Raw genomic sequence first — 15,911 nt, 5'->3', positions numbered from 1 at the left:
CTCCCTGCTACTGATGCTGGCTGTGGCCTTGGTGTCAGCTTTTCCCCCCCTATGCTGGTACCAAGCAGGTATGTGTTCTGGCAACTGGAACCAACGTTTGCGTATAGATGTTAATGTTCCTTCAGCATTCATGTCACAAGGATGTTTTGTGTCAGTCATTTATCAGCAGTCCTAGCTAACCAGGGAGGTCCCTGTTGACTGGAAGTTAGAAAATGTGACGCCCATCTACAGGAAGGGCCAGAAGGAGGATCCAGGGAACTGCAGGCCTGTCAGTCTGACCTCAGTGCTGGGGAAGGTTATGGAGCAGATCATCCTGAGTGCCATCACACGGCACATACAGGACAACCAGGTGATCGGGCCCAGTCAGCATGGGTTTATGAATGACAGATGCTGCTTGACAAATGTGATCTCCTTCTATGACAAGGTGACCTGCTTAGTGGATGAAGGAAAGACTGTGGATGTTGTCTACCTTGACTGTACCAAAACTTTTGACACCGTTTCCCACAGCATTCTCCTAGAGAAACTGGCTGCTTATGTCTTAGACAGGCATACTTTTCACTGGGTAAAAAACTGGCTGGATGGCTGGGCCTCAGGAGTGGTGGTGAATGGACTTAAATCCAGTTGGCAGCCAGTCACAAGTGGTTTTCCTCAGGGATCGGTACTGGGACCAGTTCTGTTTAATATCTTTATCAGTGATGTGGATGAAGGGATCGAGTGCACCCTCAGTAAGTTTGCAGACGACACCAAATTGGGTGGGAGTGTTGATCTGCTCGAGGGTAGGGAGGCTCTACAGAGGTATCTGGACAGGCTGGAGCAATGGGCTGAGACCAATTATATGAAGTTCAACAAGGCTGAGTGCCAGGTCCTACACTTGGGTCACAACAACCCTATGCAACTCTACGGGCTTGGGGAAAAGTGACTGGAGAGTTGCCTGGCGTAAAATGACCTGGAGGTGTTGGTTGACAGCTGGCTGAATATGAGCCAGAAGTGTGTCCAGGTGGCCAAGGCGGCCAATAGCGTCCTGGCTGGTATCACAGATAGTGTGACCGGCAGGACTAGGGTAGTGATTGTCCCCCTGTACTCATCACTGGTGAGGCTGCACCTGTCACAGTGTTCATTTTTGGGGCCCTCACTACCATTGAGGTGCTGAAGTGTGCCCAAAGAAGGGCAACGAAGCTGGTGAAGGGTCTAGAGCACAATTCTTATGAGAAACAGCAGAGGGAACTGGAGTTGTTTAACCTGGAGAACAGGAGGCTCAGGGGAGGCCTTATCGCTCTCCACAACTACCTGAAAGGAGGCTGCAGCAAGCTGGGTTTTGGTCTCCCTAGCAGCAAGCAATAGGACAAGAGGAAATGGCTCAAGTTGCACCAGGGGAGGTTTATTTGAATATTAGGAAAAATTTCTTCACCGAAAGAGTTGTTGAGCATTGGAACAGGCTGCCCAGGGAAGTGGTTGAGTCACCATTCCTGGAGGTATTTAAAACTCATGTGGATGTGACACTTAGGGACATGGTTTAGTGGTGGACAAGTTAATGGTTTGACTCAATTTTTAAAGGCCTTTTCCGACTTAAACAATTCTACGATTCTAAGTTTTATCTTGTAGCTGAGTAGAGTTTTAAGTGTTTTGACAGAGCTCAGAAGTAACTGTATTTTCAGATGGTGCACATACAAGGAGCTTTGTTGATGAAGAGATCGAGAGTTCACTTAGACCTAAATATTGTAAGGCATGTCAGCATGTTCTGATGTTACTGCTTTTCTGAAGCCTCAGGACAGCATCCCAGTGTGGGCTTTATATGAATCCTAAAGCCTCTGCTGACAGGAATTTTGCTCATAAAGGGGATTTTTGTGTCTTTCTTCTCATCACTGTGCTATTTTGGTCGTGATTGCATTAAAATGCAAATCTGACTGAGTATATATGTTCATACTGATCACCCATGTTGTAGCTGTTACTTGTTTTGTCCAGGGGACATTGGGGGAAGGGGAGAGAATTGTGGACTTTAGTGAATGGCTGAGCTTTGTGATTCCTTCACTGAAGAAATAATTTCACATGAACTGCTAAGTTCTGTTTCAGTGTTCTAACATGTTTGAGGCTCCCTGTTATAAAGAGGGCTTTTTTGGACAAACTGAAATAAATACCTGGATCAGCTGCTCTTGCACAGGAAGATAATATCTATAGGAACAGAATTGTTTTGTCTTTTAGCTTTTTAACAGTAGGAAACAGTTCCTGGAAAATAAGTCATGCTTTGTGCATGGACCTGAATTAATTAGTGAGTCTTCAGTTGAGAATTCAAAAAAATTACATAACACGCTGGTTTATTAGCACTTCATAAATTATCCTAAATTCTTGATGCAGTTTAGTTTTAGAGCTCTGCTAACAGCTTCTCCCCACACTGATAGAACAAATCTAATCTGTTCCTTGTAACTCCAGAGTTGAAAGTTTTTAGTGTGATGGCAGATCTTCAACTAACAGCCAGCTGTTTTAAAGAGCCTGGATCTTATTACTACAAAGATTAATGATGACCTCTGATGAATGCCTCTGAACCAAGCTGCTTTTTATCCATAGAACTGGGGAGAAATCCTGTCACTAACATGATACACTTTCCTCCATCAAACAATATCAGAAAGATATTTTCTCTGTAAATACCTTTATCTGTATTCTACAACAGAGCCTAAACAGTGACTCTTTCAAGCTGAAATCCTTGCATTCCTTAAGCTTATAAACTGTTCCATACTGAGACAAGTCTGTTCAATATACCAGGACATGTCTATTCAGCATTTGGAGGTTTTTTGTCTGATTATATACTACTCATAACACTCAGATCTTTTTTTGCCTGTTTTTTTTTTGAGCATTTGTCTCACAAGATAGCAACAGAAATAATCTTACTTCTGGATGCATTTAGGACTAAGAAAGTTCCTTTCTCACGTGTTTATTAGTTTAGAATAAGAGAAACTGGCATCCTGTTCTGAATTGGAGAATGCATAATGAAAAGTTGACATGTGAAAATTCAAAATATAGCCCAGTTTAACTTAATCATTTGAGAATTATCTGTGTGCTTCCATATCATAGTTCCAGGGCTCTCCTTCCTCTGCCCACCCTAAAAAAGCATTTAATATTTGGCAGAGGATTGTCAGGTTATTAAAAATAGTGGCCGCTTGGGCAAGATGGCAAGGATGCATAATTTCACTCATTTTATCTGAGGACAATGTCATCTTTCATGAGTTGAGGCAATCTGTTATTCACTTCTTTCATTTCCATCTAAAGGATGACAGAAAAGTCGTGTTGATGTTAGAGCATGAGTTTAGAGCATGGGTTTCCAGGGGCTAGTTTTTATTTATTTATTTAAGTAAAGAATAAAATAGATGTTGTTAGAGTTGATGTGCCTAAAATAAAAATCTAGACCATGCATAGTCTGTTTTACAGATAAAGCAAGTTCTTGTACAATACTTGTACAGTCTTAAATATATAGTCACTTCACAATAATATTTGCCTATTTGGACTGCAGAGTGTAACTGAACTAACACCAACTTTAAAAGCCTCCTTATCCATTAGCAAGAAGAGCTTCTGGCACTGTGATTACTCCATGCATTCATCATTGCGTGAATAGTGAGGTTCTGGGTAACACTCATGTTCAACAGAGATGATCTAGAAAGGGAAAACATGTCTGCTTTGGGAAGTAGTTTGGACTGATCTGTCCACTTTCTGTCTCTTAAGTTCTGCACCTAATACCTCTGAATTCAGAATTACTGTGGTGATGGAAGGCTTTATCTCTGATGATTTTTATCACATTCTTTACTTCCTAAGCCATATCTTCAAGATGTGGTGGTGTTCAGTCACTGATCCATTTGCAGAAGAATAAAATTAGGTTTTGTTTATAGGGAAACAAAATACAATGTTTTCCTGGTAACGTGAGTCAGAAAGGTGTATCCTGATTTGCTTGTTCCAGGAGTGAGAAGATGGAGTCAAAAGCAAACCCAGTCTTCACAGCCTGTTCCTTTTTAAAGCGAGATAGTTCTAATATTCAACAATAAATGTGACTTTGTCCTTGGAAGGGCTCATTTCATTTGTTAATTGTGATTAAAAGTAAACTTGCTGCTCTTGTATAAGTTGACTTACTTCTGCATCATGAAATGGCTGCTGTAATGATTTGTAAGCATTATGAAAACATTAGTTCATACCAGACGGGGCTCTCATACAAGACAAACCTGAGAACTAATAGATTGAGCAAACTTGTAGCTCAACATAAGTAAATTATTTCTAGGAAACCTAGATCTTCCTCTCTTAAGGCTGCTAGTGATATTTACCAAAGAGACTTGTGAAAACGATTTGTTCAGGTACCCATGGCAACGTATTGGAAACTCAGAAGTTCTTGACACTTGTAGTTAAACTCCCAGTTAATCTTGTTGAGATTTTGTATTACTGAAGAACTTGTCCATAGACTTATAATGTGGGTTTGAAATGTTTAAAGGCACACTTGTGAGCCCATAGTTACGTGTTACCTATGATTTCTGAACACCTGGTAGCGAACCTGGAGAACTGTTTTATGGAACCACAATGAACACTGGGCATCAGAAACAATAGTCTTCCACAAAGCAAGCATTTCTCTAGGCACCCTCTCTTCCCTGGAATAGCTGTCCAACACCATCTGAGGAAGTGAATTTGCTTGGGCTTTTGATTTTATGTGTGTTGTCAGCTGTTCATTTAAAATTCTATCTGCAATGGTTATAGACAACTGGGAGACTGCAAATACTAACATCTTACAGATTTCTGAGGCTGCAGCAGGAAATCTCAGATCATCAGAACATCAGTGAGAGCCCCGTATGTTCTAGCTTTGGAGACTGAGATCCTTGCGATCTCAAATTCCAGAATGGTCCACTCCTGCTGAGTCCAGGTACTCAGCTGGAGAGTTAAGAACAAAGTCATACTTGGAATGAGGTTTTTTCATGTGTGTGGAGAAGCTGCTGACATCAGAACTCCTGTGTAGCACAGCTGCCTGTCAGATGAGCAAAGTATTGAATGTGCCACAAAAGCACTTCACTTGTAATGAATGGACTATTTGTTTTCTTTGTTTAAATGTTCTACAAGAAAACTCTCAGCCTAGGATTTAAACAGTTAAATTTTAATCTGAGATGGTTGATCGATAACACAGCTGACAATCATCACTTGGAGAATCTGTTATATAGTGTATATCTTCTGAAGAAAACTGTTCTTCAGCTAAAAAAGACAAAAAGCCTTGAACACTTCAGATATTTTCTGTTGTTTGCAGCATTAGCCAAGAGTGTAGAAGATGAACTGATTTGAGCTTAGAGACTGTGTAAACTAATACTGAATAGTATTTAGGCTTGGTCTTAATTTGAGGCGAGAAATCTATTCTGAGTTTGTAAGTATGCTGCCCTTCAGCTACATAAAAAGGCTACTTTCACAGGCTGTTTCATGGTAGAAACCTCCATCTGAATGTCTTTTTAGCAGATCATGTTCTCTCCCTCTACTAGTTTCTGATAATTTGAGTTTTTGGAGGTAATGTGAACAGCTAGACCTCTTTGTAGACATAACTTATTTTTTAAGTGAGACTCTATGAGAAAATAAGGTTTTAGAAAGAAGTTTCTCTAACTGGGAAAAAATACACACCCAAAAGCTTGTAAAAGTCCTTCTTAAAATCTGGCCTCTTCCTGTAAAATTATCCATTTGATGCTGATTTGGTAGCTTCCACTCTTTCTTTCTGAGTTAATTCTGTATCACCATCGTGGTGATTGGTTATTTTGCTGTAAGAGATGACTGAGATGATTCTGAAATACATGAGCATAACATCCTAACAACACAGAGCTACTTATAAAAACTGCTATTTCTTTTTTTTCATGAACCTTAAACAGATTTTCTGAGTATCCTGTTCGGTTTAGGTTTGGCTTTTTCTCAGCTCTTGTAGTTTTGTTTTGCATCATTGGATAATTTCTGTGGGTTTATTTTTTCCTTTGGCGGTTACATATGTTGTAGTTGGTTGCAGTAACTTAAAAGCAAATTCTTTTGACTCTTAGAAGCTCACACAATAAATGGTACTGTACTATTGTGTCTAATAAGTATTAAAAGTAAATCATGTTTGGAATTACTCTTTAAATTTAGATTGGCATTACTAATCCTGGAGATCAACAGAAACTCCTAGATGCTATTAATGAGCTACAAGCAGAAGAAAGAACTGGAGACCTCTCTGAAGTGATGAAGCTGGAATTGAGGTATTAACTGTGTATCTAAGGAAATGGAAGTGAATTATGAACTATTTCAGGTGACTGCATTGTTTTCTATAGCTCAAAGGTAAAAATTCTCTCACACCTTATCCCATGCATAACATTCATGAGAGTATGCCAGTTAGTGGATTTTGAGGGCTGGTGATAGGTGTGTTTTGTACAAAGAAAGTTGGAAGCATTCCTGCTGTAGGAATCTGTTTATGGGTTATGTTGCCATTACATGCCATTATTTCGGCCATCTTTTTGAGTGATGAATTCTTTCTTTGTATCTCATACGAGGTTTCATGGCATTGGTCTGCAGGGTTTTCACTGTCTTGTGTGCCTATCATAAATTCTGAAACTGGCTTCTTGGTCTCCAGTGCTAACTCATTCTTTGATTTCTCTGATAGGCTTAAATAAGCAGATTTTTTTTTTTTTTTTTCATTTCTCCATGGAAATGGAGTCTTGCTCTCCTTGCTTCTCCATGCTTCAGGAGCGTCATGGACCCTTACAAGACCCCACATGATGTAGTCTCTGTAATTCTCCACTGTGTCTCTAAACAAGGCAGGCAGTCTTTCAATCAAATTATAAGATGCAATAAAAAGATATGTGGGAAGGAGAGATGCATGTAATTTCTGCATAGGGCTTTAATTTTCAACTGATAATTACTAGTACGTGACTGTCTTAAATCATGAATATGATTTCTGTATAGATTCAGGATATTTTCCTTGTTTTTCTCATCCAGTGGAAGCAGTTTTAACTGGTTTCTAAAAAACCTTATTTTTTTTACCTACTAAAAATCAGGAATTTCTTAAGATGTTTCCTTATCATAGATTATATGTATCAGTAGAAATATGTTTATAAGGAAACTGGTTTTTAAGAAAGTGTTACTCCTTCAAACTTCCAACTTGATATTTTTTCCCATTACAGGTTTTTTCTTATGCCTTAAGCATCAGTTCTGCAGTACTTCTCATAGTATAGTCTTGTGCAGTCCCTTGAAAGCCTGGCCTGAGCTGAGAGGAACATCCCTCAGCAACCTTGTTAAACTTCATCAGTCCCCTAAGCACTTTCCACATCCAGCACAAAAAGAATAATGAAGGCTATAGTAAATGCAAAGCTGTCTTAAGATTTCTTAAACCTCTTATATTTACACAAGAAAATTGAGGATAATTTTTTCCAGAAGAGACACCTAGATTTCAATTTAGATTCTATGCTTGTATCTTTCCTCTTTTTACTTCCCACAACTATTGAAGAATAGCTCCTGAAAATAGGATGAGTTTGGTATTTTAATTTTAAAAGTTTTAGAAATGGACTGGGACAGAAAACTGTGGCTTGCCTTCAGTTGAACTGTGTTTAATTTAGAGAAGACTAGTTTGAAAATACTACTCCTTCCTCATACTGTAGCTGCATCCAGTCATTTAGGTTCTCTGTGTTTGTTTTTTTCTTCTTAGTCCCACCATATTTGCATAACACTGTGTTGCCTTATTTGCAGTGGCCTGGCTAGAGTAGTACCAGAAAAAACTCCTCCATGCATCAAATCTACTAAATAAATAACTTTCTACTGCCTAGAAAAGTAAGGGTTTGGTTTCTCTTTAAAGCATGTGTATCTCCCTCTTGACGAGTGACCTGACAGCTGTGCTGCTACTCTATTAGGTACTTCTTCCCTCTCCAAAATACTAGGGAATGCTGTCTGCATTATTTGGGTACTATAAAGCTAGACACTTCATTAGATATGTTGTTCATTGTACTGAATAATGTGCTTGGGTTCAAGTTCATTCTATACATGTCACCATCCTTTGGAGGCAGCTGAATCGCACTGACACTGTATTAGCAGTCATGTCATGATGTGGTCCTGACACAGTGTTGTCATTTGTGCCATGGTTACAGGAGTCTGTCTAGTAGGTACTCCACTCCTATCTAGTCATTCTTACACATACCAGTTGCTCCTGATGCTGGTGCTGTGCCTGTAACTGTATCCATTACTGTATTTATACAAAAGAGGCTTTGCAGCCTTCTTGAGGAATGTTTTTGCAGCTTGATGCCAAGTTTGAGCTCTAGGATGTGGGAGGACATGCAAGGCATTTGGGGAAGTTCTTGAAAGACTGAGGTGTGCTGGCAGAGTAGGGTGTTCATGTCCTAATACAGGGACCTTGATGCTGCTTCTAGTCTGTGAGAATTGGACCACTCAGTGGATAAGGAATTGGCTTGATGATTATACTCAGAGTTGCAGTCAGTGACTCAATGTCCAAGTAGAGACCAGTGATGAGTGGTGTTCCTCAGGGGTCGACAGTGGGATCAGTGCTGTTTAACATTTTTGTTGGCACCATGGTATTGACAGTGGTATTGAGTGCACCCTCAGCAAGTTTGCCAACACCACTAAGCTGTGTGGTGCAGTCGACACGCTGGAGGGCAGGGATGCCATCCAGAGGGACCTGGACAGGTCTGAGAGGTGGGCCTGTGCAAACCTCATGAAGTTCAGCCAGGCAAAGTGCAAGGTCCTGCACATGGGTCGAGGCAATCTCAAGCACAAATACAGGCTGGGTGATGAGTGGATTGAGAGCAGCACTGCAGAGGAGGACTTGGGGGTGTTGGTTAATGAGAAGCTCAACGTGGTTCAGCAATGTGCACTCTCAGCCTAGAAAACCAACTGTATCCCGGGCTACATCAAGAGGAGTGTGGCCAGCAGGTCAAGGTTGGTGATCCTTCCCTTCTACTCTGCTCTCGTGAGACCCCACCTGCAGTACTGTGTCCAGTTCTGCGGCCCCCACACAAGAAGGATGCGGACCTGTTGGAGCGGGTCCAGAGGAAGCCATGAAGATGATCAGAGGACTGGAGCAGCTCCCTTATGAGGACAGGCTGAGAGAGTTGGGGTGGTTCAGCCTGGAGAAGAGAAGGCTCGAGGGAGACCTTATAGGGGCTTCCAGTACTTAAGGGGGCCTACAGGAAAGATGGGGAGGGACATTTTACAAGGGCATGTAGTGATAGGACAAGGGGTAATGACTTTAAACTTGAAAGAAGGTAGATTTGAATTAGATGTAAGGAAGAAGTTCTTCACTGTGAGGATGGTGAGGTACTGAAACTGCCCAGAGGGGTTGTGGCTGCCCCCTCCCTGGCAGTGTTCAAGGCCAGGTTGGACGGGGCTTTTAGCAACCTGATCTAGTAGAAGGTGTCCCTGCCCATGCAGGGTGGTTGGAACTAGATGATCTTTAAGGTCCCTTCCAACCCAAACCATTCTATGGCTCTCGAAAAGAAGTGTGTACTTTCAGAAGAGAATCCAGGTGCAAACTAGTACATGTACTGTAAGAAGGAAGAACTAAAGTTCCAGCAGGCAAGAGGGTACAAACCAGTATGGTATGGATATGCCATAAATACTCTGACAGCACCTGAGCCATTCCTATTAAAATAGAGGCCTTGCTGCTGAGCTGAGGTAGTAGGCCAGGTGTCTGGGTGTCTAGCTGTCCAAGTTAGTCACCTTTAGAAGAGGATGTTGACTGTTCAGCAAGGTATAATTAGCTGCAGTTTAAGAGGACTTTGCCCAGTTTAAGCTTCATGCATTTTTTTGCTGGAAATGTATGCTTTTTCCAGATTGTTCTGTAGTGGTGTTAAGTATATACATTCAAGCAGAACAGTTCAAAAATTTGAACAAAGAGAGTAAGTGGAGAAATGCAAAAAGTTAGGAGTTTGTTGCATGTGTGACCATATACAATAAAAAACTGACATGATGTCCGGTACAGTCTCTCACATGAGTGGCATACTAGTATAGGGTTAGATCATATGTAGTTCTCAGAACTAGAATATAATTTATTGATTACAGATTGAAGTACACAGAATATGACGGCATTTCAGTTACAGCAAGCACTGCATAGTTTTCTAGAAAATGGCTTGACATGTATTCTAGGAATCTGACCTTGAGACTATTGTAGGCTATGTTTACATGCTATTATATAAAGATTTTACTTCCCACTTGTTCAGTCATTCTGTGAGAAGGAAAATCAGTCATTAAGTCATAGAAAAACTAACATAGTAGAAAAAGTTGAACTGATTGATTATCAACTCAGAGTGTCTAGCACTGTTTAGCCACTGGTGTTTTGACAGCCATTAATTTTTTTAAAAGTTTTTTTTTAAACATCATTTCCATTTGCAAATATAAGAACATGTCACTGCAACAGATACAAAATTCTATGAATTTTTTTTTTAAGAACTATTATTGGTAAAATGAAGTAGTATGAGAAGTATAAATTTTTTCCCCCCTCATTTCATGCTCATGACACACTTTATTTTTGCTAAGAATCCTTCCAGAATTCCTAAAAATAATTTTTGTGACAAAACACAGAAAGTGCCATAACTGATCCTAAAAAGTTATCTAAGTAGAAGAACATTTTCATGAGCATGCAAGGACTGTAGTAACATGGAGAAACTTTCAGACTAGCTCCAGATGTGATTATTTTGTTTAGTAAATATTCAGTTATATTGTTCTGAACTAAACAATAATTTGTTCTATAAAAACAAGCTAATAGGCTTTTTTACTTCCCCATCTTTATGAAAACCATGAACGGTCTTGGTTTTAAACCTCCAGCATCCTTACTGATGCTTATATATGTATATATATTTTTTTTATATATATATATATGTATATGTTTTAAGTGTTAAAGTCTTAACAGTTCAGCAGTGTTGCAAATCACAGATGTTCTGAGTAGTGGTGGAAACATTGCTCACTAATGATCATGTGCCAAAGTTGAAGGAAAACACCCTGTGGGCTAAATTCAGTCTCTGTTTAGATACTTGCACCACACTAGTGTGTAGCTTAATTTAGCTGTTTGGCAAATCTTGTGCATACCTTTTTGCCATCAGAAGCAGCAGCAGCAAGTAAGATGGCATGAGTGTGTTGCATTTCAGTTTTGTAGCAGATTCCCCTAGGGAAAAGGGGAACGTTGGGGTCTGAATTAATTTATTCAGATCCTTCCATAAATATAACGGGAAGTCCCCCAATGCGAACTTAAAAATTGTCTCTAGTCTTGGCCCTGCTTGTTTTTTACCTGAATGGCTTATAGGGAGTAGAAACCTTTCTACTGGAGATAGAGACACTTTTTGTGAGTTTCAGGGTTTGAGGGCTCACTCTATAAAAACAAATGGGTGCTCTTCTTCTTTGCCCCCATTTCCTCTGCCTGGTTAATGGCAACAAACTTTCTGGCCAGCACCATAACTAACACTCTCTTGAGGCTTCCAGTAAAATAAATTAAGTCAGTGTCACATGGAAGCTCTAGAAACGTAGCATTGAAATTAATCCGTTAAATTTTTCTATCCTTTTCTTCACTCCTTGGAGATACTGATAAAACTAATTTTCAGAGTTGTCTTCCTGCATGTATTTGAGCACCAAGTATAAATTTTCTTCAAAGTAGATAACATCAGATATTTTAGGCTTTGAGGAATACATTTCCCCATCCAAGGGCCAAGTCAGTATATTGGATTCTTTTTTCTTCTACTGTGTTGGAGACTAAATGACTCTAACCTAGTCATTTCAATCTTAGCTCCAAAGTACAAACCAGATTCACACACACACACACATCTTCCTCAAAAATGTAAGCTACAGAAATACTGTTAAGTCAGCATAAAATTGACTAAATCTCTTTCTGGTGTTGCAAGACTGTTCTGTATGCACACATGTATAGGAAAACAGTGTTGCAGTTGTTATGCCTAGTGTGTTAAAAAATTATTCATGCAGCAGGTAATGAAATGTTTTCATTGGTAATACAGGACTGATGAGAGTTAGGAGTGGAGAGTAATAGAATGTTTCTGAAAAGCTTTTGGGTGAGACTTTTTCAGCTTTCAGTGTGTCTTACTAGCTGAATATTCCAGATAACTTAATGATTTGTTGTCCTTTGAGGGGAGGGGGGAGACAAAAACAAAAGAAACAAAAAATTGCTAAGAATGTTAAATGCAGTGTTTACTTGCCTTGTGTTAAAATGACACTGGATATTCTTTTTTTTATGCAATGAAATTGCATGTCTGACTCACTAGCTGGTGTTGGAAATGCATAGATAATATTTAGTTTGCAGAAACTGATTGACTTTAACAAATAACAGAATATTGTTTTATTTTTGTAGTAGAGATGAATTCCTCAAATTTCTTCAGAAGTTGAATAAAGAGTGTAGTAAGCTGACTGTTCCTGTGCAGACCATGAATAAGCATCTCCTCAAAAATTCTCACAAGGTATTCAACCAAAGAAAATACGTTGGGTTTAGAGTATGTTATTGTATTCTAGAATATTATTCTACCTTATAAAATGAAATATATTTTACTCATCAACCATCTTGATTACTATATAGTTATATAGAGCTGTCCAATGGTCTTTCTCGAAAGCATACTTTTTTTAATAATGTATTTCAAAGAGGTAAGCCACCCAATTAGAGAGATACTGTTTCTTTGTGTTTCTGCTGATAGAGGAGTTAAGGTGACAGGAAGTTCCCACAAAGACTGATAGAGAGTAGTAGATTGTTATGCATAAATCATACAATGAAAACCCACCATAAATGCAGTTATAAGCTTTTCTGACACTGTCTTTTATGATACATTAACTAAAGAATATTAACTTAAAATCTACAGTAATTCTGGCAAATAACTGTAACTGTTAACAGGTAGTACTGCAGTGGGCACCGATGGAAGGTTCTGTTGAAGTCTGCAAAGACTTGGTTTGCAGTGTTGAAAAGCTGGGAGAAGAAGTTACCAAACTGAAGGACCTGGTGGAGAAGGTGGGTATGTGTAAGTGAGGCTTTTAAAAACCGTGTACAAGTTTCTGCATGCAAGCTCAAATGTGACATCCATCAGTGAAATGTTTCATACCTTGGTCTGCCTCAGGCTCTTTAATGGTAGCTCAGAGATTTCATCCACCTCTCCCTCTTCCACCTTTCCATGAACAGAATGAGAAATAATCTAGAATACTCCATATTGGTGTGGGTGATCTCCAAAGGAAGGCACCGTCAATCATTTTCTTCCTGCCACAGGAAAGAATTAAGTGGAATGTATCCCAGTGCTCTTGGACAACCACTGTGGCATAAATGCCACTTTGAATGCTTACCACTTCTTAATTAAGGAATCTTTTGTTTGGAATCATTGATTTACAAGGAAGATACTACGGTTTTATGGATTGAATGGGAGACATCCCAGATAACTCTGCAGAGTGACAAAAGAATAGGGTGGGAGAGGTCAAGTCTAGATGTTAGCACCACATCAGTCATTCTCAAACCAACACAATGACACGCTCTTGTCAGATGGGGTCATTTTAAGTAATAGGCTAGTAAAAGGAATGGCTGCCGGGATAGAGTAAATGGAGCATCAGTGTCAGAAAGGAATCTGTTGCTGAACGAAGCCATGTGGAACTCAGACTTTGAGTATAATGCTACTAATGCAATTTCCTGTAGTTTAATGTAATATAACAGCCTTCTCCCAATAAATCACTTAACACCAAATATATTTAAGAGGTAGATAGAAGTTGTGGCAAATATGTTTTTAGCTATTTGTGTTCCTTTTTTTGCATATGCAGAAATCATTTGTGGGTGTATATTTGCATCCTGTACGTGCAGGTCCAGTTATAAGGGCTGGGGGGAATATGAGTTAGGTGCCACTTGGCTTTGCTCTCATCTGTACTTAAGGTTTTATAGCTGTCAAGATGAAGCATGTTGTACCCAGTGTTAAACAGAGGTGTTAAACATTACCCTTCTAATTACTTCAAAAATGTAATTCCTGTTCTATTTAAATACTGTAGTGTTTTATGAATTTCACTGATTAAGACTTTAATACAAGATGGTTTTGTGCTACTTAATTTATGATGGGGTGCTCTTGAATGAGTAAAGTGCTGAAATGTTTTTTACAAAATGGCCAATTTCAGTGAAACAGTTAAACTTCTTAGTTTGTATAAACTCCCTTAAAATCTTCAGTGCTATTTGCTAAGCTTAGTCATTAGAAGACTTCTCCAGCAGTACATGTTATGTCTGTAGCATATAGTTTCTGAAAGCACAGTAAATGAGATGGCCTTCCAAGCATTCCCCAAGGTAGGGAATCGGAACCTAACCCTGCTGCACTTTATGACAAGGCTCCACTCGTCTTCAAAATGTATTTCAGCAGGCACTTGTAAGGTGCTTTCTACTCTTCAATTTCAAGGAAGTCTAATCTGTTAACATATTTAACTTGCTTTTTTTAATAAACAGTTGGTTTAGTAATTAAATGGCAGAAGTGCTGTTTAAAATAATTGATGATTGGCGTTTAAATGTTTTGTTACTAGAATTTTGTAGCATCTATTAGCAGTGTGTCCTACTGCTGAGGAATTAAGTTTCTGAACAGTTTGTTTTTCTAACATATATTGCAGAATGATATTGAACATCAGGTAAGGTAAAGGTTTGTACATGTTTATTTCAACTGAGGTACAGCAGAGACAAATAGTGAGATTTAATACCAGTCCTAAATGCATGCAGATTCTTAGAACTGGGTACTTTATCACAAGCTTAAGAAGGTTTCACACTAACTTTTTGTTCTTTGTTGCACTTTTTACATGAACTTAACATCTGCCTCAACATGAACAGAGGAATGACCCCAGCCAAATGAAACTTCCAGAAAAAGCACTCACCTTGGAAAAAAGATTAGTAAAAGTGGGAGTGGTAACATTGCTTGGATTTGGTTTTTTCTTCTTTATAACTAAGTTAGTGGTAAAGAAAACCTGACTTCTAAGTTTAGTGCTATGAATACTTTTGGGAAACTTGGTCACATTATGCTTCTGTTCAGTATAAGCAGCTGAGCTGAAGTCATAAAAATTTGTACAGTTTCTCATCATATCTGTAGGATTTGCATCCAGTAAGTACTATGATCTAGAAATAAAGTTGTTAAAAATGAAAACTGCTACTTAAATGTATCTTAGGGTTTTATTTTCAAAATTATTTAGACCATAGGTCTAAAATCCTGTCAAAGCTGCTTTTCTTTTTTGGCATAAAGCTGTAGTTATTGCTTAATTATTAATTACTAGTTTCATTTTTACTTTTGTTCAAAGGTGAACATAAGCAAATAATTCTGATTATATCACATGTTCATATTTAAAATAATGATGCAGATATGTTTTGGAGGTTGAGAGGGTTTAAAATATTTGAAGTATCTCACGCAGTTTTATGTTAATAAAGATCTTTTCTCTTGCAGTTTTTCATATGAATCTATATTCTGAAAAACTTTCTGGTGAAGGCGTACTGTTCTTTTCTTTGTCACAATCACAGGACTGTGGAGATCTTGTTACATATTGCCTAAAAAGTCATTTGCCACTGCAACACAAATTATGCCTGAAACCTGCTTCCTTAGGGATGCTTTATTCTGTTAAGAGTTTCATCACATCTATTAAAAGGATCATAGCAGTCCTTTGCTATAAGAATGCAAGCAACTCAGAAGGCGTAGCAGCATGTTTTTTCTTGGTCTGGTCTTTATCACTAGAAGAGATCCATGCTTAATTTTTTCATAATATTTTCTCCATTTAAAGGGGTGCTTGTAATTCCATAGTGAAACATTAATATCTTCTTTTCATCTGGTTACCAAACCAGCTATTTTGGAAAAAAGGGAATTGGTGTAAGTTAATTCAAATCAGTTATGTTTTTGCAGTCTTCAGTAAACATCTGTAAAAATGCTGAATATTTCTGAAGAGACATTCTTCTATCAAAACAAAAC

General features: G+C 38.7%; 1 protein-coding gene across 1 annotated transcript in view; it reads left to right on the top strand.

Annotated features, from left to right (window-relative positions):
- The window catches only part of ASZ1 (ankyrin repeat, SAM and basic leucine zipper domain containing 1), a 43,107-nt gene extending 28,178 nt beyond the window's left edge, over window positions 1–14,929 (top strand). Inside the window, exons 10-13 of the mRNA XM_074901559.1 lie at window positions 6,115–6,224; window positions 12,320–12,425; window positions 12,851–12,964; window positions 14,792–14,929. Of these exons, the coding sequence (XP_074757660.1) occupies window positions 6,115–6,224; window positions 12,320–12,425; window positions 12,851–12,964; window positions 14,792–14,929 (468 nt within the window). The remainder of the gene's footprint in view (window positions 1–6,114; window positions 6,225–12,319; window positions 12,426–12,850; window positions 12,965–14,791) is intronic.
- Window positions 14,930–15,911: the final 982 nt, after the last annotated feature.

The sequence above is a fragment of the Athene noctua genome, chromosome 3 (genome assembly GCF_965140245.1).
Source record: "Athene noctua chromosome 3, bAthNoc1.hap1.1, whole genome shotgun sequence".
Lineage (NCBI taxonomy): Eukaryota > Metazoa > Chordata > Aves > Strigiformes > Strigidae > Athene > Athene noctua.
The sequence above is the reverse complement of the archived record's forward strand: the minus strand, read 5'-3'. Positions and strand labels throughout refer to the sequence as shown.